The 27,719-nt window shown below is 38.9% G+C and overlaps 1 protein-coding gene and 1 non-coding gene across 2 annotated transcripts; both read right to left on the reverse strand.

Annotated features, from left to right (window-relative positions):
* Nucleotides 1-24,894: 24,894 nt before the first annotated feature.
* Nucleotides 24,895-27,486, reverse strand: LOC107805693 (putative xyloglucan endotransglucosylase/hydrolase protein 26). The gene is made up of 4 exons (XM_016629766.2): nt 27,309-27,486; nt 26,742-26,842; nt 26,227-26,420; nt 24,895-25,563 (listed from the first exon to the last, which is right to left on the reverse strand). Exons 1-4 carry the CDS (start codon nt 27,475-27,477, stop codon nt 25,155-25,157), a joined length of 873 nt encoding a protein of 290 aa, XP_016485252.1. The 5' UTR covers nt 27,478-27,486; the 3' UTR covers nt 24,895-25,154.
* Nucleotides 25,063-25,168, reverse strand: LOC142163733 (U6 spliceosomal RNA). The gene has a single exon (XR_012694664.1). It is a non-coding gene; the product is annotated as a U6 spliceosomal RNA (small nuclear RNA).
* Nucleotides 27,487-27,719: the final 233 nt, after the last annotated feature.

Genomic DNA, 27,719 nt, shown 5'->3' on the forward strand with positions numbered 1-27,719 from the left:
AACCCTTTTGAGCTTTAAACCTTTTTCTTTCAAGAACCAATGCTACAAACCTATACCCGTTCTAAATGATTACCCTCTCTTGGAACCCAAATCTTCCCTTGAGTAATGGCAAATATCTAAGTTTGGGGGGAGAGACAAGAAAGGAAGCAAAGTGGTAAAAAGGTACAAAAGCAAAAGAAAAGGAAGGCAATGAAAAAGCAAGAAAATAAAAAGACAAAAAGAAAGTCCAATGTGAACAAGAATAAAAAAGGGACTCAAGGAAAACAAAAGTGAAAAAGATGTGTGGAAAAAGTAGAAAAAGGAGAAATGTTTTGAACTGTATAAGAAAGAGTGACAATGTGTCTCTCTAACCCCTTGTAAAGAAGTGAAATACTTAAAAGAGTTTAGAGAGTTGTGCCAAATTGAATCAAAAGAAGTGCTTAAGGGAAGATTGAACCCACTTGAATAAAAATATGTCCTACCCTTACCTAAAATCTTTCACAATGACTCCACAAAAGCCCTATTTGATCTCGAGTTGAAGGGAGTTACATTAGTGGATACTTACATAAGGGGCAAGCATAAGGTACTTAGAGCCGGACTTGTGACCTTCTTCTTGAGAGAGATGAGTGAAATTCCATTAACCTCAGTTTATGTGTCAATACTTAAAAGGTGAGGCTCGCTTAGGGAGAGTTGAGGATGTGGGAGTTTGGGTTCCAAAATGACCAAAGTAATTGAGATAAGCTCTTTGATGAAATGTGTCAACTCTTGATGCTCTTGTGTCACACTTGATCCATAGTTTTCAAAGTTTTAAATGTGTTAATGATGCATTCGTATTGAAGGCAATTGTTAGTCCCAATTGATGTTTGTTGAGGTTAGTTTAGGATAGCTGGAATTACTTGGATGTTCCTTTAAGGGGTGGGTCTTATTTTGTTTGCTTGAGGACAAGCAAAGGCTTAAGTTTGGGGGAGTTGATAAGTTAGGATTTTAACGTGTTTATGCCTCTACTTGCCTATGCTTTGAATATATTTTGCTACAAAATAGTCCCAAAATGCTCACAAGTTGTGCTTGATTGCAGGTTTGATCGACAAAGTAACGAAATGTCAAAGATCGGCTCAAAAAGGAGTGAAACCTGTTCAAGTATCAAAGACCAAGAGAATTAAAGAAGAAAGGGCCTAGTGCGGACCGCACAATAGAGACCACAGCCGCACTAGGAGGTTCAGAGATATTCAGGATTAAAGTCACACGGCCGCGATAGGATTTTTGCGGTCTGCGGTGAAGCTTCGCGGCCACACTCCTGCTTTGTGCGATCCGCGTTCATAAGGTTCAGAGAGTTGGGCAAGGGACCAAAACCATGCCGCGCAGTCCGCGTCCTGTTTGTGCACACCGCGCCAGACCCTCTACGTGGCCGCGCTGCACTTTCACGCGGTCCACGTCTTCCAGTTTAGAGAACTTAAAGTTGAAGTCAAAAGAGCCAGTGCGGCCGCGGTTGCTTTTGTGCGGCCCGCACTGACCCCGCAGGGGTATTTTTGTCCAATTTTTCCAGCTCACTATATGTGAGCACGTGATTTTTGCCCTATGTGAGAATTACTCTCAAAAATTCAAAATTAAACAATTTTCCTTTGTGTGCAATTTTGAGAATTTTCGTGGCATTTTTGGATAATTATTTGTATTTGTCCGTGCATGTTTATTTATTAAATTAATAAAAAATACAAAAATATATCGCATTTGCATTTAGGATTTGATTCTACAATTAGGAGCAATTAAGCTTGTTTTACAAGAACAAAAAAATCATAAAAATAATGTACGTTGCATTTTTAGCATTTAATGTCCAAATTGTGTGATTTTATCGTAATTGCTATTTAATTGTGTGTAAATTATTATTAAGAGTTAATTAGCGTTCTTATAAATTAATTTAGTTTTATAGGCTAATTTAGGATTTTTAGAATTTTAGTTTTATTTAAAGCAAATAAAAGAAGAAAAAGAAGCAATAGAAATAAAAAGAAAATCAGACTGGGCCACCTTTTAAATTAAATCAACCAGGCCCAAACCAAATAACCCCTTATCCAACCCAAAAAACCCCACCGGGTCGACCCGACCCGGTCCGCCCCATAACCCCAAACAAACACCCCCTTCTTCCATTTTCATTTTTTCATTTTTTGAAAAAACCCTAACCTAAAAAACCTAAAAACCACCCGCCCCCCCTCCTCTTCATTTTCCCCAAACCACCCCCCTTCCCCCTTACGTCCAGCAGCAACCATCGCCATCCATGGCTGCCCTCCCCGTCGTCCCCATCATCCCTCCCATGGCTGCCCCTTCCCCCTCACCACCAGCAGTCCCCCAAACGACGAACCTCCGTCGACCACCCTTTCTGCTCCATTTTATCGTCGTAAACCAGACCACTCAACTCACGTATCCATTGATGCAGCAGCTTCCCGTCGTCCATCTTCTTTCAACCAACGAACAACCCAAACGACCAGCTATTTCTTCTTCGCTTCTGAGCAACTCCAGCTCGAAGCTCGTCGACCACCAGCTCGTCTAAACGAACATGTCCCTCTCGAAAAAGCCCAGCCTCTTCATCGTCCTTACCGGCAGCTCCTCCTCACGTCCACCACGACCATCTTCGTTCACCACCAAACCGCCAGAAATCCAGCAACCACAACGAACAAGCTTCAGCCCTAAACCGGGCAAAATCAACCATGAAATAGCTAGAGTTTAGCTCCTAAAAACAGTTCAAAGAAGCAGCAAAAATACAGCTACGTCACGCGACAAAAACGCATCAGCTACTGCTTGCTTCTGCCTCAAAAAAGGCCCATCCTCGTCATCGTTCACCTCCAGTCACGACCTACACAGCCAGTCCGCCATGGCCGCTGTTTCCTTCATGGTTGCTGCTTCTTCACCTCTGTTGCCTTACCCATCGTCCTAAAATGACCCCTCCATCTACAAGCCACAACTGCTCACCCGAACTCCATCTCCAGGCAGTACGTCGAGGTCATGCATTCGAGGTCATGCTCAGTCATACGTCGAGGCAGTACGTCGAGGTTCCGTTCGAACCCGGACTTCAAACTAGTAGGTTTCTGTTCTCTTTTCTTTTAGTTTTCGTTCAGCGAATTCATCTTCCGCTCCTTTTCTTCTTTCTATGATTGTATTTGTGTTCCGATGGGTTAGTTTGAATTCTAACCCAGGTCTTTGTTTGTATTATAGATAATTCATGTTCATTTTTGTTTGAAGTTTGTATTAGTTTGAATTCGAACCCAGGAATATAGACTACGATTTAATGTCAATATACTTTCAATATTCCTAAATTTTTTTACAGGTTTAACTTAGAAAGTCGTTAAATCAGCCCATGTATTTGTGTATCAATCGTAGTCTAAAATCTGACCATAGCAGTTCCGCATAATTTAGTTTGAATCATTCATCTTTGTTATGATGTTGTTTGATTTAGTTTGAGGTCAACTGATGATTGAGTTTAGTGATTTGAATCTACTTGTTTGTCCTATTAAGTTTGTTGATATGAATCTGACCATGATAAACGGAATTAAGAGTTAGTTTCATGTGTTTAATTTGTCAATTGTCAGGCTTGATTTGGTTATAGCTGCTGTAGTTTGGTTAATTGATTTAGGAGGATTGGATATAGCTGATGGGGTAGAATGGTAATTTCAGTAGTTTCAGGGGCATTTTCGGGATTTTAAGTTTTAAAAAAAATGATTGATTCGAGTGTTCTGTTCACTAAGTATTAATAATATTAAAATAATATATTATTTAATACATAGTGGGGGACAAGACGTGTGGTAGTGAGAATTAATACATTGTTTAATATAGTGGAGGACAAAGCATGCGGTAGTGGGGAATAAGGGAATTAAATAAAGAAAAGACATGTGGTAGTGGAATTAATGTATTTGTTTAATATAGTGGGAGACAAAGAATGCAGTAGTGGGGAACAAGACATGCAAGTGTGGGGAGAATATTTCGGATTAGTTTAAGTCTTTCAAGGCAAGAGTTTTGTTATAAATAGAGTGATTAATAAGCAGTAAAGAGGGGATTTTTGGAGAGGATTTTGGGGATATTTTGGAGAGAGTCTAGGCCGGATTTTTAAAATTTAAAAAGTTTAGTAATCTGAGAGTAAAAGCGAGGCTGGTTATTTCTGAGATTTCACTGAGGTTTTAAGTGGATTTTTTGAGTTTGTTATTCCTAGCCTGCATTGGTTTGTGTTGATACTGTTTCGTTGATTGTGCTGGAATCATGTTGGTTTTCAAATCTGTCGTTGAGTGTTCCGTTCGTTGTTTGTTGCTGGTTATTGTTGTTGTTGCTGTGTTACATAATACTTTGCTGACCTTCCTCTTCTTGTATTGGCAATACTAGGTACACAACTGTAACTTTGACATTTGTAAGCTGAAAACATGAAGTTTGAATATACGTGAAGAGTTGAAATTCTGCTTTGGTTTCAATATGACTTGTGTATTTAAATTCTTCAGTCGCTGATGATAGGTAGATCCCTGTTAGTATGTAGTAAGTGGACTGAAACGGAGTTGTATGAGAGATTTTTTTATTAAAACATGTTAGCATCTGGTAACTGATTCCTGTAGTTAAAAATAAGCTTGTTGGACTGCTAAATTAATATGGACCGGGACTGTTTGGATCTTGGAATATGATTATGTAATAGTCATATTAGTTTAGTTTTGTTTCGTAGTATAATTTGTGAGATTAGAGGACAGCTGCAAGCTGAAACAGGAAAGTGTTTTGGAATTCCTGAATTTCACTTGTATTAAATAAATTGAGCTGAAATTAGTAAGGTGGGTCTAAAATTGGTAAAGAGTAATTAGTTTCGTTTTTGGTATTATTGTTCGTCAATTCAGTATTTCTATTTATAATTTCAATTTTTTTGGTAATATTCACTTATAGAATAAGATACGAAATAATCTCCCTTTGTACAAGCTCGATTATAATTTCCCATTTGCATTTGTCTTAGACTAATAACTAATAAGTCACGTCCCTTTTTTTAAGCATGTAATTAATTTGGAGATTTTCTTTTAGAGACAAACTTAATAAAAATGTAGTCACTTTAGGGTTGTCCTTTTAAAATAAATGAGATGAGATGAGCCTAGCAAAACGCACAGATTGTGGGGCCCTCACAAATGTACGTATTAATTACTTAGAACTCGGGATCGGCCGCTTAGCGAACTTCGCGGCCTTTTCACAAAACAACCGCGCGTTAGTCTCTTTAGGCGCGTACTTTAATAATTTACCTCCTAAAATTCGGGTGCACATTTAGTTGACCCAAATCCAAATCTCAACGGAGTCGAAATGTGTCGCTAATCACGGGTACATTGATTGTGACGTGGTTCGAGATGCATGTCCATGACGTTGCAAATTCCTTTAAAAAATAATGAATGATACGAACCTAGACAAACAAGAATACACAAATTGCGGGGCCCTCAATGGATAGTTATTTTGAATGCTTAGATTTCGAGACAGGCCGCATAGCGAACTTTACGGCTTTTCTCAAAATAACAACGCGCTAGTCTTTAGGCGCGTATTTAATAATGCTATTTTCCTAAACTCGGGTGCACATTTATGTGACCCAAATCCAAATCTCAACGAAATTGGAACGTATCAAAAATTGAGGGTATATTTATGTGGCGCAATTCGAGATGCATTCTCACGACGTTGCAATTTTTTGAATAAATAATAACAAAGCGGTAAACAGTTAAAATTTGCACGTAGGTTCATAATTGTATAAAATCAGATAATCAAGCCGAATATGACAGTTTAGCGATCGTGCTAGAACCACGAAACTCGGGAATGCCTAACACCTTCTCCCGGGTTAACAGAATTCCTTATCCGGATTTTTGGTGCGCAGACTGTTAAACAGAGTCATTCTTTTCCTCGATTCGGGATTCAACAGGTGACTTGGGACACCATAAATCTCCCAAGTGGCGACTCTGAAATAAATAAATAAATCCCGTTTCGATTGTCCCTTAATTGGAAAAACTCCCCTTCCACGCCCCTTTGAGGCGAGCGCAGGTAAAATGGAGGTGTGATAGCTCTGGCGACTCTGCTGGGGACAACCCAGAACCACTGGTTCAGGTTAGAAATTCGAGCTTAGAATAATTGTTGTATTTTGCTTTATCGTATGATTAAGCTTAAATGTGCAAAATGATGTTTTTTTACCACTTTGATATTATTTGAACTGTACATATAAACTGTGTCGAAACCTTCTTTTCTCACCTCCGGGGATGTGCTTACTGGTTGAGACTCCCTATTCTGTTAGTGTCATACCCTAAAATAAAATAGGCTCGGAAAGTTTCTAAGCCGGCTGACCTTTTGGTTCCCGGAAAGGAGCTCTTTCCTCAACTCGAGTTGTCCGCTCAGGTACACTGTCTAGAACATATACCCAGGTTGAACCTAGAATAACTTGACTTCATGCCGGATCCCTAGTAGGAACGTTTATTTGCATCATGTTGCATTTGACTTAGGGGACTCAACACAGGGGTTGGGTCCGTCTAGGACAAGCAACCTGAAATGAAAAAAGACCATCCTGCTGCATCCTGTTTGTTTTGCACATTTATTTGCTTCAGATCTGCATGCTGACCGGCTTCTGAAATCGGGAATTTTTGAAAAATTGTGAAAAAGAGAAAAAGAAAAATAGCAGTGTAGGGAGATAAATACTTATATTTAGAAAAATAAAACCAATGTCCAAGTAGTGTCAAAACCCTGCCGAAATTTTGAAAAATGAAAAAAGAATTGTCTTTTTTAGTTTGATTTATTTGAAAAACAAAAGAAAGGAGTCTTGTTTACAAGTTTAGTTTATGTTGGGCGAACTACGCCGGTTTGATTCTCACAGGGCGTGAGATACGTAGGCAACCCTCATCGGGTCCAACCTCCTCTTTTACAAAAATAGCCAAAAAATGTCGAATTTTAGTTGTCAACATAAATAAGTCGGGTGATGCCGTTTTTGGCAAAGAATAGCTGAATGTTCCCAAAAGGGACGTCGGAAGGCTGACTTTGCATAAATGGCCACTTTTAGTCATTTTTTGATTTTTTGACCGGTTGACTCACCCAGCTTTAAAATCTTCGTTCCCGAAGTGCTGAAAAGCCATGTGCGGAACCGGATCTTCCTTTTTAATCTGTGAAAAATTAAAAAAATAGTCAATTTGTTGAGTCAAATAAATTTTATTTCTTAAATCACCCTAATAAATGTGCAGAATGAGCACAAGTCAGAATTTATACGTAATAATAGTGAACAAGATCTCTTTGGAGTTGCACATGTGGTGGGATGACTTGGGCGAATCAGGACGCGACACGGTCAAGCTATACCTGGGAGACCTCACTGGGTTGCTAAAGATTAATCCTAGGGGAATATCATAAAAGCTTTGGTTACATTTTGGGAACACGGCCCACAATGTATTCCACTTCTCAGATTTTGAACTCACCCCAACCAAAGAGGTAGCAGGTTATAAGGACATTATTGAGGGGCTAAGGAACAAATATCTGATTACTCGAAGAGCCGTTGATATGCACCAGTTCATGGATCTACTAAAGATAAGCAAGGGAGTCCCGAGTAGGATAAAGTTTCCCTACTCTGCAGTTCATGGACATATAAGAGGGTTCGACGATCCAAAAATGGGGTTTGCAGCAAAGAGAATCGGACAAAATAGGATAAACATAGGCGATTCACCTTCATGGTAGCATTCTGGGGCATTGTGGTGTTTCCACAGAAAGACAGAAATATTGATTGTGAGGATATCAGTCACTACATCACCATAAAGTGCCTAGCTTGTGAGGATATGTCCTGTACCACCTTCTTTGCTTCAAAAATGATTCATGTCCACCAGGTTATGGAAGATTTAAAAGATCTACAAAGGGATCTCGCACCTAAGCCCGCGGCAAGGCCGAACGATGCCTCACGGGCACCAACTTTTGGAGCTTTAATGTGTTCATAGTTCGAGTCAGTGTTTTGTTTATAGAGTCTGTTGTCTGTCTGTATATTCTCTTTTGCATCAAATGTGTCAGTAGTTTTTTAGTCCATAATTGGTTTTACTTCGGGTTTGTTCTCCTTTCCAAAAAATGTCTAGTTTGTATTATAATGTTTCAATAAAGAAAATGGAAAATTCCCAAAATTTGCTTTCGCATTTATGTGTCAGAACTACGCACGGTCTGATTCATGCGGGAACATGATACATAGGCAATCCATATAAGATTCGACCACCACTAAAAAAAAGAAGAAGAAAAATAGAAAAAAAAAGAAAAAGAAAAGAAAAAGAAAAAGGGAGCACAATTACAAGAAGCCGGAATGACGCACATAACTGAAGCAAATGCATGATAGAAAGGGTCAATTGCCTAGTTGCATTGCATCCTTAATGTGTGTTTTCTTATCAATCGAAAACCCTAATGCTAACAGGTTGTTTCCATTTTGTCCTCTTTCAATAATCAGAAAGGTGGTTGGTTGTGATTCTAAAGTAACGCTTCCCTGCAACACAAAGGCAAAAGACAATGGCAGAGAGCAACAGAACTGAGCGGGTTGGTACCGATGCCCGAAAACAGTTGGTTGAACAGGACTACGGGTTGGTAGAAGAGGTAAGAATGTTGAGACAGCATGTGGCAGACATGTATCGGGCATGGATGACTGGGAAAGCACCACCCCCGCCACCGCCTAAGCTTCCCGAACTCTGTCCTTACCCAAGCACCTAACACAATAACGGATGATCCCCCATACTCTCCATATCTACCCGCTTATAACAACTTTCCCAGCCACCCAAGTAGCTCCATCACTCGTCATCCAACTATATTCTCCCAACACTACTCCCCTCCCCAACGCTACTTCTCTCCACAGGACTCCCAAAAACATGCTTCACTTTCCCAGTACCCAGCTCCACAAAATGCCTATCCATCCTTACAAGCCTACTGAAAGACCTCTAGATCATGTTTACGCCCCAATCAAGCATTTAAGAATGAGAGGTTGCTGAAGAAAGAAAAGGCTTTCACCCCTGTTGGAGGATCATATGCCAATTTGTTCCAAAAGTTGAAGCAATTGGACATGCTGAAGCCGATTCATATTAAAAATGCCAAACCCTCTGTCAAAGAAGTTTGATTTTTCTCGAAGGTGCGCATATTGCTCAGATGCCCTGGGGCATGACACAGAGAAGTATTGGAAGCTGATGAAAGCAATTCAGAAGCTTATTGATGCAAGTGACATTGTCATGCAAAATCCAGATGCAACAGACACTCGCCAGAGTCCGTCGCCTAATCGTAATGAGATGCATATGTTGAATATGACTTGTTTTGAAAAGGAATATGAGAAGTTTTCTGAGATCCTCGGAGGTCCGCGCGTTGCAGAGTTTTCAGTGCTATCAGAGGTTGCTCCTAAGATTGAGCCCGCAAAGGGAACCCAAGAGCAATTTGTTACGAACAATGAGATGGAAGCTAGTGGAGGTCCCAATAATGTTGATGTCGAATTCAGTGGCTAAGATGTCGAGCTTGGCAATTGGAAAGATGCTCCTTTCTTGGTTGGTCAGGGAGGAGTTTTGGTGGTTCATTTTGTTATCATTTCTGTTGTCCGAATTATTTGCAAGGTTGAAATCCAGACATTGTCTTGTGTCAAACCCTCTTATCCTTCCATTTTGTCATAGTGGTTTGTTTAGTATTGTCTAGGATTGTGTTAGGTTTGTTCCAAGGTTGTACCCCAGTTGTTTTGCTTGTTTCGTTATACGAACCGTTTCACCGCTTGTCTAATGCAAATTCCGGTATTTTGTTACCTCCAGTCATCTTCTTTGTTTAGTTTGTCTTTATTCAACGCTGATTCTAGTGACATGATATGCGCGCACAGTTTGGGCCTAATCTTAAGAGTTAATTATAAAGCCATTGGTAGATGCTCGGGACTCTTAAGGGAAATAAGAACATCTTGAGATCCTTTGAAGCCCGAGCCACGTGAAACTGGGGCAAGTAAAACATAAAGAAAAAACAACCATTAGAAAAAGTTAGCCATATTGCCAAAGGGGCCATTCATGGTAACGAAAGTGGAGAGTATTGCCCAACGGTGCTTTAAAAATGACAAATAAAAAAGGTTAATGTGGGGATATGGTTATCAAATCCGGCACAATCAGAAGATGTGGCGAGTGTTTAATTATGTTGTTTGTGCTTGGCATGTTTTGAATATTGGAATGATGAAGGCATTTTATTCTGCTATCTAGACACTTTATCCTTCGTTAACCCTTTTGAACCTTATTGGTTTTCTTTCGTACCCCTCGTTCGGAATCAGTAGCAAAGACTAGAAAACACAAGCATGGAAGATAAAGAAAAAGAAAAAAAAGAAAAAAAGAAAAGAAAACAACAGAAACAACAAAACAACAAAATGACAAAGGAGAAAGGAGAAATGAGAAAGAGAAAGAAAAGAAAAGAAAATAATAAATAAGTGGAAAAAAGGAATTGGGAACTACGTTTGACCTGATTCCTCAAAGAAGGATACGTAGGCGCCTCACAGTTCGGTCATAGTGTAACATAGTATAATATAGTGTGCATAGTGTAACATAGTGTAACAAAAATAAAAAATCCTCAAGCAAGAAACTGGGGCAGAAGTCGTGTTTGATGTAAAGAAATCTGGTTCCGAAGGTTGTAAATTTTGAACCCAAATTGATTCGTTTTGAGCCGCTAATACCCTTTCTTTCTAGCCCTATCCAAAACCCCACGTTATGGTCCAAAGAAAGACCTTTTGACCAGTCTTCGAAAGATGCCAAGTCATGCAAATGGAAGTCGAGAATAACACTCTGATCCCCGACAGAAAAGTAATAAAATGAGTCTTATCAGTGAAAACCCTTACGGGCACCTTGAAGCGGCTATAAGTTGAGAGAAAAATCAAAATGAGAGAGGCTTGATAGTGAAAACCCTTCGGGCACTACAAGTCGAATAAATATTGAGAATCCAATAGGAAAGCACCAGACGAAGATTGAGAAAGGCGATTAACGACGAAGGATAGGCCACATGTGCATGTCATGGCCAATAGAGTTGGTATCCACATCTGATAGGTTTTACTTTGTAGTTTTTCTCGTTAGGAGTCATCTCTTCCTTTTGTCTTTTACTCCGTTCCTTTTACCTTTGTCATTTCTTCTTCTTGAGTCTCTTTGGTCAGAACAAGTGAGAAATGATTTCAAAATTTGCCATCAGCTTTCCAATTATGCAAGACGAGATCTGACTAGTACATCAAAGTGGTATAAGTCAGGAAAGAACAAGCGCAATGAGCTGGTAATAGTCAACGTGCTTTGAGGTTCGCGCAAAATACCCAAGATTGGTCCATATCAATTAAGGCACAGTACAACAAAAAGAGAGCCAGGGGGATTGAACCGAGGGTATATTCAATGATGAGATTGACAAAAAGATGGACCGGTGTCAAGAAGGATATCCCCCGCGGAAATCGAGGGTTATAAGTCCAAGGCCAGCGGAAAATCAAGAAAGAACAACGCGGAAAGCAATGGACATAATTGGGAGATTCATAGGAGACTCAAAGGTTGGGGAAATGATAGTTCACGGACAGTACCGCAAAAGAAGACATTGGGTCTGCACCGGGAAAAGGTATTTCAGTAACACAGACGATGGAGGGAGTGGTTAATCAATGAACATGCAAGATCTTCAAGTGAAATCGGTTGTCATGAAAATACATTAGGTCAGATAAGGAGACTGGGAAAATGGTTAAGAGGTTTGTGAATGAGGAATCGCCAAAAAGGGCAGAAGGTATCAGCCAAGCTTCAAGATGGTCAGACAACGCACAGATGGGAAAATGGTTGATAACATCCCCAGCAGGAGTATCACAACCAACCACCACGTTTTAAATTGACCAAATTTTCTTTGATTTAAAGCAGGGACAGGGAATGTTACTGATGATGGAAAGATGCGCCACAAGAAAGATTGTCAAACTGGGGCAGAAAATTTTCGTTCATTTCGAAAATTTTCGGGAACTCTAACACAAGTTTGGTGAAAAACGGTATCCCCAGCAGTTTTTCGGGAGAAGGCAAAACAAATTTTAAAGCGAGCAATGTCTTTCAAGGTGAAATCAAAGTTATAATGGCAAGTGAAGGAGCAGCCGCCGCAAAGTCAAGGCCACAAACCAACCACCATGTTTAAACTCACAAGTTTTCTTTGTTTGAAACAGGGACGAAAGCTATGTTCATATCAAAGCTTGGAAGGTTGAAATTTTCAGGTGTAATGCCCCAATTCTGCTTACACAAAGGCTATTGAGAAGATCACACATCACCACTAGGAGACGCACTTCCTAGTTTGAGTCATTGAAGTTACACTTGTAGGAGACGCACTTCCTAAATTGAGAGTTCATTCATAGGAGACGCACTTCCTAGTTTGAATCATTGAAGTTTCACCCCTAGGAGACGCACTTCCTAGTCTGGGTCTTTCGGGTTATATTTTTGCTTTAGGCAATGCACTTCCTAAATTGAGATTTTACCACTAGGAGACGCACTTTCTAGTTTGGTCATTGAAGTTACACTTGTAGGAGACACACTTCCTAAATTGAGAGTTCATTCATAGGAGACGCACTTCCTAGTTTGAATCATTGAAGTTTCACCCCTAGGAGATGCACTTCCTAGTCTGGGTCTTTCGGGTTATATTTTTGCTTTAGGAGACGCACTTCCTAAATTGAGATTTTCTCCTAGGAGACGCACTTCCTAGTCTGGTTCATTTAAGTTCATTCGTAGGAGACGCACTTCCTAGTTTGAATCATTGAAGTTGTTGTTGAGGTCAGGAGCCCCCCCTGAAGAACGGAATGGCGATTTATTTTTCAAAGTTGTTGTTGAGGTCAGGATCCCCCCCTGAAGAACGGAATGGCGATTTAAACTTCGAAGTTGTTGTTGAAGTCTCGCCCGCATGAAGAAAGGAATGGTGATTTATCATTGAAGTTGTTGTTGAGGTCAGGAGCCCAGCCTGAAGAACGGAATGGCGATTTATTTTTCGAAGTTGTTGTTGAGGTCAGGAGCCCCCTGAAGAACGGAATGGCGATTTAAACTTCAAAGTTGTTGTTGAAGTCTCGCCCGCCTGAAGAAAGGAATGGCGATTTATTTTTCAAAGTTGTTGTTGAGGTCAGGAGCCCCCCCTGAAAACGGAATGGCGACTTATTTTTCGAAGTTGTTGTTGATGTAAGGAGCCCCCCTGAAGAACGGAATGGCGATTTATATTTTTCGAAGTTGTTGTTGAGGTCAGGAGCCCCTCTGAAGAACGGAATGTCGATTTATATTTTCGAAGTTGTTGTTGAGGTCAGGAGCCACGCCTGAAGAACGGAATGACGATTTATTTTTCGAAGTTGTTGTTGAGGTCAGGAGCCCCCCGGAAGAACGAAATGGCGATTTATTTTTCGAAGTTGTTGTTGAGGTCAGGAGCCTCCCCTGAAGAACGGAATGACGCTTTATTTTCGAAGTTGTTGTTGAAGTCTTGCCCGCCTGAAGAAAGGAATGACGATTTATTTTCGAAATTGTTGTTGAGGTCAGGAGCCCCCCTGAAGAATGGAATGGCGATTTATTTTTCGAAGTTGTTGTTGAGGTCAGGAGCCCCCCTGAAGAACGGAATGGCGATTTATTTTTCAAAGTTGTTGTTGAGGTCAGGAGCCCCCCCTGAAAAATAGAATGACGATTTATTTTTCAAAGTTGTTGTTGAGGTCAGGAGCCCCCCCTGAAGAACAGAATGGCGATTTATTTTCGAAGTTGTTGTTGAGGTCTGGAGCCCCGCCTGAAGAACGGAATGACGATTTATTTTTTGAAGTTGTTGTTGAGGTCAGGAGCCCCCCTTGAAGAACGGAATGGCGATTTAAACTTCGAAGTTGTTGTTAAAGTCTCGCCCGCCTGAAGAAAGGAATGACGATTTATTTTTCGAAGTTGTTGTTGAGGTCAGAAGCCCCCCCTGAAGAACGGAATGACGATTTATTTTTCGAAGTTGTTGTTGAGATCAGGAGCCCCCCTGAAGAACGGAATGGCGATTTATATTTTTCGAAGTTGTTGTTGAGGTCAGGAGGCCCCCTGAAGAACGGAATGGCGATTTATATTTTCGAAGTTGTTGTTGAGGTCAGGAGCCCCGCGTGAAGAACGAAATGACGTTTTATTTTTCGAAGTTGTTGTTGAGGTCAGGAGCCCCCTTGCAGAACGGAATGACGATTTATTTTTCGAAGTTGTTGTTGAGGTCAGGAGCCTCCCCCCCCCTGAAGAACGAAATGGCGCTTTATTTTCGAAGTTGCTGTTGAAGTCTCGCCCGCCTGAAGAAAGGAATGGCGATTTATTTTCGAAGTTGTTGTTGAGGTCAGGAGCCCCCCCTGAAGAACGGAATGACGATTTATTTTTCGAAGTTGTTGTTGAGGTCAGGAACCCCGCCTGAAGAACGGAATGGCGATTTATTTTCGAAGTTGTTATTGAGGTCAGGAGCCCCCCTCTGAAGAACGAAATGGCGATTTAAACTTCGAAGTTGTTGTTGAAGTCTCGCCCGCCTGAAGAACGAAATGACGATTTATTTTTCGAAGTTGTTGTTAAGGTCAGGAGCCCCACCTTAAGAACGGAATGGCGATTTAAACTTCGAAGTTGTTGTTGAAGTCTCGCCCGCCTGAAGAAAGGAATGACGATTTATTTTTCGAAGTTGTTGTTGAGGTCAGGAGCCCACCCTGAAGAACGGAATGGCGATTTATTTTTCAAATTTGTTGTTAAGGTCAGGAGCCCCCCCTAAATAACGGAATGGCAATTTATATTTTTCGAAGTTGTTGTTGAGGTCAGGAGCCCCCCTGAAGAACGGAATGACGATTTATATTTTCGAAGTTGTTGTTGTGGTCTGGAGCCCCGCCTGAAGAACGGAATGACAATTTATTTTTCGAAGTTGTTGTTGCGGTCAGGATCCCCTCGGAAGAACGGAATGACGATTTATTTTTCGAAGTTATTGTTGAGGTCAGGAGCCCCCCCCGAAGAACGGAATGGCGCTTTATTTTTGAAGTTATTGTTGAAGTCTCCCGCCTGAAGAAAGGAATGTCGATTTATTTTCGAAGTTGTTGTTGAGGTCAGGAATCCCCTCTGAAGAACGGAATGACGATTTATTTTTCGAAGTTGTTGTTGAGGTCAGGAGCCCCCCTTGAAGAACGGAATGGCAATTTATTTTTTGAAGTTGTTGTTGAGGCCAGGAGCCTCCCTGAAGAACGGAATGACGATTTATTTTTCGAAGTTGTTGTTGAGGTCAGGAGCCCCGCCTGAAGAACGGAATGGCGATTTATTTTCGAAGTTGTTGTTGAGGTCAGGATCCCCGCCTGAAGAACGGAATGGCGATTTATTTTTTAAAGTTGTTGTCGAGGCCAGGAGCCCGCCCGAAGAGCGGAATGACGATTTATTTTCCAAGTTGTTGTTGAGGTCAGGAGCCCCGCCTAAAGAACGGAATGGCGATTTATTTTCGAAGTTGTTGTTGAGGTCAGGAGCCCCGCCTGAAGAACAGAATGACGATTTATTTTTTGAAGTTGTTGTGGAAATCTCGCCCACATGAAGAAAGGAATGGCGCTTTATTTTTGAAGTTGTTGTTGAGGTCAGGAGGCCCGCCTGAAGAACGTAATTGCGATTTATTTTCGAAGTTGTTATTGAGGTCAGGAGCAACCTTGAAGAACGGAATGGCGATTTATTTTTCGAAGTTGTTGTTGAGGTCAGGAGCCCCCCCTGAAGAACGGAATGACGATTTATTCTTCAAAGTTGTTGTTGAGGTCAGGAGCCCCCCCTGAAGAACGGAATGGGGATTTATTTTTCGAAGTTGTTGTTGAGGTCAGGAGCCCCCCCCTGTAGAACGAAATGGCAATTTATTTTTCGAAGTTGTTCTTGAGGTCAGGAGCCTCCCTGAAGAACGGAATGACGATTTATATTTTCGAAGTTGTTGTTGAGGTTAGGAGCCCCGCCTGAAGAACGAAATGACGATTTATTTTTCAAAGTTGTTGTTAAGGTCAGGAGCCCCCCTGAAGAACGGAATGGCGATTTATTTTTTGAAGTTGTTGTTGAGGTTAGGATCCCCCCCTGAAGAACAGAATGACGATTTATTTTCGAAGTTGTTGTTGAGATCAGGAGCCCTCCCTGAAGAACGGAATGAATATTTATTTTTCGAAGTTGTTGTTGAGGTCAGGAGCCCCCTGAAGAACGAAATGGTGACTTATTTTTCGAAGTTGTTGTTGAGGTAAGGAGCCCCCCTGAAGAACGGAATGTCGATTTATATTTTCGAAGTTGTTGTTGAGGTCAGGAGCCCCGCCTGAAGAACGGAATGACGCCCCCTGAAGAACGGAATGGCGCTTTATTTTCGAAGTTGTTGTTGAAGTCTCGCCCGCCTGAAGAAAGGAATGGCGATTTATTTTCGAAGTTGTTGTTGAGGTCAGGAGCCCCCCCTGAAGAACGGAATGACGATTTATTTTTCGAAGTTGTTGTTGAGGTCAGGAGCCCCTCCTGAAGAACGGAAAGACGATTTATTTTTTGAAGTTGTTGTTGAGGTCAGGAGCCCCCCTGAAAAACGTAATGACAATTTATTTTTCGAAGTTGTTGCTGAGGTCAGGAGCCCCTCCTGAAGAACGGAATGACGATTTATTTTTCGAAGTTGTTGTTGAGGTCAGGAGCCCCCCTGAAGAACGGAATGGCGATTTATTTTTCGAAGTTGTTGTTGAGGTCAGGAGCCCCGCCTGAAGAACAGAATGACGATTTATTTTTCGAAGTTGTTGTTGAGGTCAGGAGCCCCCTGAAGAACGGAATGGCGTTTTATTTTTCGAAGTTGTTGTTGAGGTCAGGAGCCCCGCCTGAAGAACGAAATGACGATTTATTTTTTGAATTTGTTGGCTGAGGTTGGGAGCCCGCCCATATAATAGAGGAATACATTTCAGTCTTTAAATTTCAAGTCCGGAAGTTGGGATCCCGCCCATATAACAGAGGAATACCTTTCAGTCTTTACATTTTAAGTTGAAGAAGTTGGGAGCCCGCTCATATATTAGAGGAATACATTTCAATATTTACATTTTAAGTTGAAGAAGTTGGGAGCCCGCCCATATAACAGAGGAATTCATTTCAGTCTTTACATTTCAAGTTTTGAAGTTGGGAGCCCGCCCATATAACAGAGGAATACATTTTAGTCTTTATATTTCAAGTTTTGAAGTTGGAAGCCCGCCCATATAACAGAGGAATACATTTCAATCTTTACATTTCAAGTTTTGAAGTTGGGAACCCGCCCATATAACAGAGGAATATATGAAAGTTTGAAGTCAGTAAAGCGGAGGGTTACAACAAAAAACCCCAGCAGAAATCAGAAGGAAGACCACAAGTCGAGCCAGAAGTAAAGAAATACCAGAGGAGTCACCGAGACATCAAAGCAATAAGAGACACAAGAGCACGACTGAAGATCTAGATAAGATTTTGTAATTCATAGACTATAGTTTACTCTAGCCTCTTGTTTTCTTTCAGCATGGTGTAACAAGGAGGTCGACAAGCAGTAATAACAGCATGCAACAACAGTAACATTGCAGTCCCATGGTAGTCCCAGCTACCAAAACTTCCCGAACTACATTAACCTGATTCTCTTCTAGCCAGAGATATGTAGGAAACCTTTGAAGCAAAGGTTCGGTTAAATCTTTTCAAAAAATTGCTTCACACGGAGTATTCCAACGGACAAAAATCGCTCGTATCCGCTCACTTTATCTTTGCACGAAAACTCTTTGTGTTTTCGGACAAAGAGGGGCAGCTGTGAGCACGTGATTTTTGCCCTATGTGAGAATTACTCCCAAAAATTCAAAATAAAACAATTTTCCTTTGTGTGCAATTTTGAGAATTTTCGTGGCATTTTTGGATAATTATTTGTATTTGTCCGTGCATGTTTATTTTTTAAATTAATAAAAAATACAAAAATATGTCGCATTTGCATTTAGGATTTGATTCTACAATTAGGAGCAATTAAGTTTGTTTTACAAGAATAAAAAAATTATAAAAATAATGCACGTTGCATTTTTAGCATTTAATTTCTAAATTGTGTGATTTTATCGTAATTGCTATTTAATTGTGTGTAAATTGTTATTAAGAGTTAATTAGCGTTCCTATAAATTAATTTAGTTTTATAGGCTAATTTAGGATTTTTAGAATTTTAGTTTTATTTAAAGAAAATAAAAGAAGAAAAAGAAGCAATAGAAATAAAAAGAAAATCGGACTGGGCCACCTTTTAAATTAAATCAACCAGGCCCAAACCAAATAACCCCCCCTCCTCTTCATCTTCCCCAAACCACCCCCTTCCCCCTCACGTCCATCAGCAACCATCGCCATCCATGGCTGCCCTCCCCGTCGTCCCCATCATCCCTCCCATGGCTGCCCTTCCCCCTCACCACCAGCAGTCCCCCAAACGACGAACCTCCGTCGACCACCCTTTCTGCTCCATTTTCTTCGTCGTAAACCAGACCACTCAGCTCACATCACCATTGACGTAGCAGCTGTCCCGTCGTCCATCTTCCTTCAACCAACGAACAGCCCAAACGACCGGCTACTTCTTCTTCGCTTCTGAGCAACTCCAGCTCGAAGCCCGTCGACCACCAGCTCGTCCAAACGATCATGTCCCTCTCAAAAAAGCCCAGCCTCTTCATCGTCATCACATGCAGCTCCTCCTCATGTCCACTATGTCCATCATCGTTCACCACCAAACCGCCATAAATCCAGCAACCACAACGAACAAGCTTCAACCCTAAACCGGGCAAAATCAACCATGAAATAACTAGAGTTTAGCTCCTAAAAATAGTTCAAAGAAGCAGCGAAAATACAGCTACGTCACGCGACAAAAACGCATCAGCTACTGCTTGCTTCTACCTCAAAAAAGGCCCATCCTCGTCGTCGTTCACCTCCAGTCACGACCTACACAGCCAGTCCGCCATGGCCGCTGTTTCCTTCATGGCTGCTGCTGCTTCACCTCTGCTGCCTCACCCATCGTCCTAAAATGACCCCTCCATCTCCAAGCCACAGCTGCTCACCCCATCTCCATCTCCCGGCAGTACGTCGAGGTCATGCATTCGAGGTTATACTCAGTCATACGTCGAGGCAGTACGTCGAGGTTCCGTTCGAACCCGGACTTCAAACTAGTAGGTTTCCGTTCTCTTTTCTTTTAGTTTTCGTTCAGCGAATTCATCTTCCGCTCCTTTTCTTCTTTCTATGATTGTGTTTGTGTTCTGATGGGTTAGTTTGAATTCGAACCCAGGTCTTTGTTTGTATTATAGATAATTCATGTTCATTTTTGTTTGAAGTTTGTATTAGTTTGAATTCGAACCCAGGAATATAGACTACGATTTAATGTCGATATACTTTCAATATTCCTACATTTTTTGTACAGGTTTAACTTAGAAAATCGTTAAATCAGCCCATGTATTTGTGTATCAATCGTAGTCTAAAATCTGACCGTAGTAGTTCAGCATAATATAGTTTGAATCATTCATCTTTGTTATGATGTTGTTTGATTTAGTTTGAGGTCAACTGATGATTGAGTTTAGTGATTTGAATCTACTTGTTTGTCCTATTAAGTTTGTTGATATGAATCTGACCATGATAAACGGAATTGGGAGTTAGTTTCATGTGTTTAATTTGTCAATTGTCAGGCTTGATTTGGTTATAGCTACTGTAGTTTGGTTAATTGATTTAGGAGGATTGGATATAGCTGATGGGGTAGAATAGTAATTTCAGTAGTTTCAGGGGCATTTTCGGGATTTTAAATTTAAAAAAAAATGATTGATTCGAGTGCTCTGTTCACTAAGTACTAATAATATTAAAAATACATTATTTAATACATAGTGGGGAACAAGACATGTGGTAGTGGAAATTAATACATTGTTTAATATAGTGGAGGACAAAGCATGCGGTACTGGGGAATAAGAGAATTAAATAAATAAAAGACATGTGGTAGTGGGAATTAATGTATTTGTTTAATATAGTGGGAGACAAAGCATGTAGTAGTGGGGAACATGGCATGTAAGTGTGGGGAGAATATTTCGGATTAGTTTAAGTCTTTCAAGACAAGAGTTTTGTTATAAATAGAGTGATTAATAAGCAGTAAAGAGGGGATTTTTGGAGAGGATTTTGGGGATATTTTGGAGAGAGTCTAGGCCGAATTTTTAACATTTAAAAAGTTTAGTAATCTGAGAGTAAAAGAGAGACTGGTTATTTCTGAGATTTCACTGAGGTTTTAAGTGGATTTTTGAGTTTGTTATTCCTGGTCTGCATTGGTTTGTGTTGATACTATTTCGTTGAGTGTGCTGGAATCGTGTTGGTTTTCAAATCTGTCGCTGGGTATTCCGTTCGCTGTTTGTTGCTGGTTATTGTTGTTGTTGTTGTGTTACATAATACTTTGCTGACCTTCCTCTTCTTGTATTGGCAATACCAAGTACACAACTGTAACTTTGGCATCTGTAAGCTGAAAACACGAAGTTTGAATATACGTGAAGAGTTGAAATTCTGCTTTGGTTTCAATATGACTTGTGTATTTAAATTCTTCAGTCGCTGATGATAGGTAGATCCCTGTTAGTATGTAGTAAGTGGACTGAAACAGAGTTGTATGAGAGATTTTTTTATTAAAACATGTTAGCATCTGGTAACTAGTTCCTGTAGTTAAAAATGAGCTTGTTGGACTGCTAAATTAATCTGGACCGGGACTGTTTGGATCTTGGAATATGATTATGTAATAGTCATATTAGTTTAGTTTTGTTTCGTAGTATAATTTGTGAGATTAGAGGCCAGCTGCAAGCTGAAACAGGAAAGTGTTTTGGAATTCCTGAATTTCACTTGTATTAAATAAATTGAGCTGAAATTAGTAAGGTGGGTCTAAAATTGGTAAAGAGTAATTAGTTTCGTTTTTGATATTATTGTTCGTCAATTCAGTATTTCTATTTATAATTTCAATTTTTTTGGTAATATTCACTTATAGAATAAGATACAAAATAATCTCCCTTTGTACAAGCTCGATTACAATTTCTCATTTGCATTTGTCTTAGACTAATAACTAATAAGTCACGTCCCTTTTTTTAAGCATGTAATTAATTTGGAGATTTTCTTTTAGAGACAAACTTAATAAAAATGTAGTCACTTTAGGATTGCCTTTTAAAATAAATGAGATGAGTCTCGCCTAGCAAAACGCACAGATTGCGGGGCCCTCACAAATGTACGTATTAATTACTTAGAACTCGGGATCGGCCTCTTAGCAAACTTCGCGGCCTTTTCCCAAAACAACCGCGCGTTAGTCTCTTTAGGCGCGTACTTTAATAATTTACCTCCTTAAATTCGGGTGCACATTTAGGTGACCCAAATCCAAATCTCAACGGAGTCGAAATGTGTCGCTAATCACGGGTACATTGATTGTGACGTGGTTCGAGATGCATGTCCATGACGTTGCAAATTCCTTTAAAAAATAATAAACGAGCCTCGACAAACAAGAAAACACAAATTGCGGGGCCCTCAACGGATAGTTATTTTGAATGCTTAGATTTCGAGACAGGCCGCATAGCGAACTTTACGACTTTTCTCAAAATAACAACGCGTTAGTCTTTAGGCGCGTATTTAATAATGTTATTTTCCTAAACTCGGGTGCAAATTTATGTGACCCAAATCCAAATCTCAATGAAGTTAGAACGTATCAAAAATTGCGGGTATATTTATGTGGCGCAATTCGAGATGCATTCTCACGACGTTGCAATTCTTTGAATAAATAATAACAAAGTGGTAAACAGTTAAAATTTGCACGTAGGTTCATAATTGTATAAAATCAGATAATCAAGCCGAATATGACAGTTGAGCGACCGTGGTAGAACCACGGAACTCGGGAATGCCTAACACCTTCTCCCGGGATAACAGAATTCCTTATCCGGATTTCTGGTGCGCAGACTGTTAAACAGAGTCATTCTTTTCCTCGATTCGGAATTCAACCGGTGACTTGGGACACCATAAATCTCCCAAGTGGCGACTCTGAAATAAATAAATAAATCTCGTTTTGATTGTCCCTTAATTGGAAAAACTCCCCTTCTGCGCCCCTTTGAGGCGGGCGCAGGTAAAATGGAGGTGTGACACTATAAATAAGACATTTTACCATTTTTAGGTTAAGTTTTGTATTCAGAAACGCAGCTGAGCTCGTGAGACCGATATTGTAGCCATTTTTTTGACATTTTTGCTCCCCATTAACAATAGATTATTGTAGTTTCTTCTTAGTAATTAATTAATATGTTTAGTTTTTCATCTATTTCTTCAGTGTCTTCTATAATTATGTGTAGCTAAACCCATTAGCTAGGGTTGTGGCTCAACGCTAGTGTGGGTAATTGATGGGTGTTGCCATCTAGGATTGGATTGATATTGGTTTTTTGCTATTTGGGTTGATTTTATATTTTTATTCAAGAATTGATGGTTGCAAACACTGATTCAAGCTTAGTAGATTTAACTCTTCTCGAAAGAGAGAGTTTATGATCCCAAAATTGACCCAACAAGGAATTAGGATGGACCCATGAGAAATGGTAGTCCCAATTAACGGGTTAAATCTCGAGAGAGTAATCACCCTACTTGAACCCTAGTTGCTTGGTCTCATTGGCCTGCCCAATTGATTTCGAGAGAGTCAATTGGGCAAAATCACTCTCTCTACTGAGAGGTGTAAGAGTGGGTGCAATTGTGCAACGGTTACAGCATAGTCCCCAAATATGTCTATCTATCCTTAGTAACATCTACCCGTCAATTAGCCATCTAGGTGATGCTACGACCCTAGTGCTCTTCTACCCATTAATTACAACTTAGCAATATTCTCTTAGCATAATTTAGCTTTAATCCTTAGTTTTATAATAGTAGTTATAAATAAAAAAATTAAAAAAATATTTGAAGTGACATTAGAAGCACAACCGCAACTCTAGGCTAGACAGAAAATACAACTCCATTACTAGCTCCCCGTGGAAATTCGATCCCGGACTTCTATTCGGGCAAAAGCTATTGCGATCCGCTCTTCCTACCATAGCGTAGTGTCGAGTCGGCAGCGATCACCCAGCTACAAATCATGGCCCATCGCTTAGGACTTTGCTCATGCTTTCCTCTTTATTGAATTTGACAATGAAAAAGTCTCATCCTAAATCAATTAGGGTGAGTGGTTCGTTTGGTTTCCACAGAATAGTAAGTTTAGCCTTTAATAGATGATGTGAAATTTTTCCCCCAAACAATTTGATAATCAAGGAGTATTTCCAATATTTGTAGAGCCTGATTTTGTCTTCAATTGATAATGGGATGGGTATATGTTCTCAGGGTTTAGTTCAAAAACTTGGTTTTGTAGCCCGGATTGGTATGGCTCATAGTTTGTGGAGGAAACTAAAAAATTTTCTAGTATGATTTTCTTGAAGGAATTCTTCACCGTGTTGTCCTCATCCATAGCGGAGCTTAGGTCTAGGATTTATATATCAGGAGGTTCCGGTGGTATTCCGATGAGGTCTCTCTATGTAAGAGTGGAGAAGTGGCCATTTCTGGGTGGCTGTTTGGTTAGTTTCAAGTTAGAGAGATGTTGGTATTTCTCTCTCCTTTCACCTTTTTACTTTTTAGTCCGGTGAAAGTGTAATTCCTTCGTTAACTAGTTAGAAATTAACGCTATGCTTAACAAATTATAGCAAAAAATTTTACACTATCAAGTTACTTAAAATCCAATTATAGTTAATTGTTTACAATAAATGTGGATGAATAATATTTGAATTACTTCAATAACTTGTTACCATATGTTAAATTACACTAATAGTACAATAAATATTTTTATATAAATATATACTCCTCTTTAATTTATGTTGTACAGTTTGACTAGTGTAGGAGAATTAAGAAAACAAATAAAGACTTTTAGTCTTTCACACTACTAGTAATTTGGCAAAAATAAACTGCGGTTGACCGACGAAACCAACCAACTTCGGTCGGTTTTCTTTGGCGCAAAATGTGGAAAACTATTTTTGAATCCCGTGAAATTTATTTTTCAAGAAACCGACTAATTTTGGTTGTTTTTTTTAGAATAAATTAAAATCAATATTAAAAAACAAACCGATTCGGCCGGTCATTTTAAAAAACCGACCGAATTCGATCGGTAATTTTATTATTTAATAAAACGGTTATTTTCGTGTGAAAATACAATTAAAGAGTATAAATGAAATAAAAGACGGTCTTAAAACAAAATGCACCAATGGTCTAGTGGTAGAATAGTATTCTGCTATAGTATAGATCTCGATTCGATTCCCAGATGGTACAGTTTTTAATTACATAGTTAAAATACCGACCGACTTTGGTCGAAAAAAATCGACCAACTTCGGTCAGTTTTTTCGGCAATTTTTTTTGTATTTAATTGACCGACCTAAATCGGTAGAAAAATACCGATCAAAGTCGGTTGGTTAGCTCTACCTATGTTACTATTACCGACCGCCACGAATCGATCGGTTTTTGGTCGATTTTTGCCACTTACCGACCAATATCGGTCGGTTTTTCCCCCTTTTTTAGTTGTGTCATATGCCATTAGATTTTTGTATTTATAAAAGCATGCCATTAAAGTTAAACAAGAAAGTTTAAAATTAAGTTCTTTCCAAATATATAAATAATATAATTTTTTTTGTAAAATGGACTAATAAGAAAATAGTGTCACAATATCTGTTTTAAATTTCATTCTTTATACTAGAGATGAGTAGTTATGGTTTTTTCTTAGATGGACAAATATTCACCTCATTCAAAATTCATAGTTTACAACTAACACGAGTTTTTTGAAAGAGTTGTTCATTCAAAATAATGAAAAGAAAATAAATGCAAAATAGCCTTGAGTTGATAGCTGATGCCTTACAAAAGTAAAGATAAAAGAAAGCAATATTAAAAGAAAGAAAGGAGAATTTGAACCTTGGGAGCATAATACAAACAACCAAATTTTTACTTAAAAAGAATGGAGTACATAAATTAGAGATCAACTCAGCAAGATCTTCTTGCTCAAAACAACCAAAACAAAATATTTTGGAGAACAAAAATAACAAACACGAGAAGTAAAATATTGAAGCTCAAAGGGAGTACATTGAAGATTTTATTTCCGATAAGAAAATGGAACAAGTGCAGCTTTCACATTGACGTCCTTCTCGATTCATGATGTGTGTCATCGTTGGGCAGAGACCATGCTAATCTTCGTTGTATCGTTCCAATTTTGACGTCCTTCTAGTATTGTGGCAATGAACACTCAATAGGCATAACTCCCTTGAATCGTGTAGTATCTTTGCAATAGTCATAAATCATGTATTTGCTCCTAATTGAGTTCATTTGATCCACTTTAGGAGCACTCAATTTACTGTATAAAGGAGAATTCCACCAATTGGATTTAGTAGGAATAGCACATTGAACAATACTCAATGGTCCATTCCAATAACAAGCTCTTGGCCTAAACTTACGATATGTTGCAATAAATGGTGCATTTGTCCAATCAATTTTATCACGTCCACCTCTTGTTGCCCATTCATCTGCATTCCAAAGGCTAGAGTATATTCTCATTCCTTGTTGGTTTGGATATGGAATTCCTTTGAATTGATAATTTCTAAATACCCTAATTGGAATACCATCAACATACCATCTGGAAAAAAAAAGTAGTGACATATCAAATTTCAAGATTCTCTTGCTTTCTAATTAGATACAGTCAAACCTTTCTATAACAACATCTCTATATAATAGTTATTCACTATAAAAACTAAATTTTTTTCGAAACCAATTTTTATGTTATGTTATAATATATGTCCTCTATAACAACACTCACTATAGCAGCCAATAAAAATATCTGAACGAACGAGGTTGTTATAGAGAGGTTTGACTGTATATGGTTGCACGTCTATTTGGAATAATGAAAGTCATTTTCCGGAAAATGATTTACTTTCTGAAAATTGCTTTTGATCATATTCGGATGGATGGTGAAAAATATTTTTCGAAAAATCATATTTATTAAAGATTGATAATAATAATGTCTAAGTGGTGGTGATTGAAACTTAAGAATTGAGATATCTTTGGAGAAAAATGACTTCCTTCCTAGAGTGAGGGAAGTCAATTCTCTCCTTTTGGATTTGCAACCAAATACCGAAAAAATGATTATTTTATGAAAAAACTATTTTCCAAAAAGTATATTTCGTGATACAAAATACACTCCAATTTTTTTATAAATAAATAGATACTAAGAGTAGGGAAAGTTGACATATAAGCTGGTTTTCGTATAATGGAAGAAAGTTGTCTGAAAAAATCGACTTACACGACAGCATTAGGGTTCCAATGAATGGTGTAGTTGTGAAAATCAGCAGTTGGATCAAACCAAGGATAAAACTGTTGCTCCCTATTTCCAACACCTTGGGTATAAATATTTGTGTGGAGAATGTAAGGTTGTCCTGATACATTTCCTAAAAACTCGAAGTCGATTTCATCATGCTTGGTACCCGTAGAAGATAACTGCAAATGATAAATAAATAAAAATATCATCAGTACATAGAATTCTAATAATTTTTGTACAATTGATTGACTCTTAACATCCTTTTTGATTTTGTTAGTTGCTTATTAAGAAATTCAAATTTGAATATTGTACGGTCATACCTTTCTATAACAACATCTCCATATAACAGTCACTCACTATAAAAGTCAAGCTTTTGTTGGAAAAGATTATTATGTTGTGTTATAATATATGTCCGTTATAACAACACTTCACTATAGCAGCAAAAGAACATCATAACAAACGAGATTGTTATAGAGAGGTTTGCCTATATATATACTAACATAGTATGTTGTGACTGTTCCAGCTGAGTTGTTAGGTACCAACTTGATAAGCATTTCAAAGCTACCAAAGAGAAATGTTCTTTTTGATTGCGCACCAGAACCTGAAAGTTAGAACCAAATTAGTCAATAATATTGTCAACCTAAAAATTTAAAAATTCTGCTTTTTTTTTTCTTTTTCTCAATCAAACAAAAATGTCATTCTTATTTTGGCACCCCTTTTCACTTAATTATTTGGGGAGGCACTCCCCTCCCGCCAGAGGTAAATATAGAGCAGGTTCTGTGGTTTCAATCGAAACCATTATTTTCGACTCAAACTATATATAAAATATGTATATATACAGTCACGCCTCTCTATAACATCATCTCTATATATAACAACTATTCACTATAAAAGCCAAAATTTTTCGGAACCGTTTTGTGTAATGTTATAATATATCATTTCTATAACAGCACTTCACTATAGCAGCCAAAAAATATCGGAACAAACGAGGCTGTTATAGGGAAGGCTACACAAGTAATTAAGAATTTTTGCATATATTATACATATGAAAAGAAAATTAAACTTGCCTGCAGATTTATCAAGGACAAGTTGAAGATCATCCCCTAGCATTTGACAATGATGAGCACCCCAATTAACATACATGCTACTTGAAATCTTTCCATTGACTATAGCACAATGAAAAGCAATTGTAGCAATGATCAAAACCAAGGAATTAAAAGCTATGAATTTGGCCATCTTTATAAATTTGTGAGTAACTTGAAATGGCACGTTTTGCTCTTAGGCTGTGTACGCTTTATATAGCTGAAAATTAAGACCCTTTCAATTACTTTGTAAATGTTTTTTTATGTATTTTGTGCTGACCATGTCTGAGGTTGACATTCTAAATACCGAGTGGACGCAGTTGGCAATAAACTAAAAAAATCTGGTTACATGTATGTTGTATCTATTAGCTTCTGAGCAAGGAAAAAAATAAAATA

Source organism: Nicotiana tabacum, chromosome 8 (genome assembly GCF_000715075.1).
Source record: "Nicotiana tabacum cultivar K326 chromosome 8, ASM71507v2, whole genome shotgun sequence".
Classification (NCBI taxonomy): Eukaryota; Viridiplantae; Streptophyta; class Magnoliopsida; order Solanales; family Solanaceae; genus Nicotiana; species Nicotiana tabacum.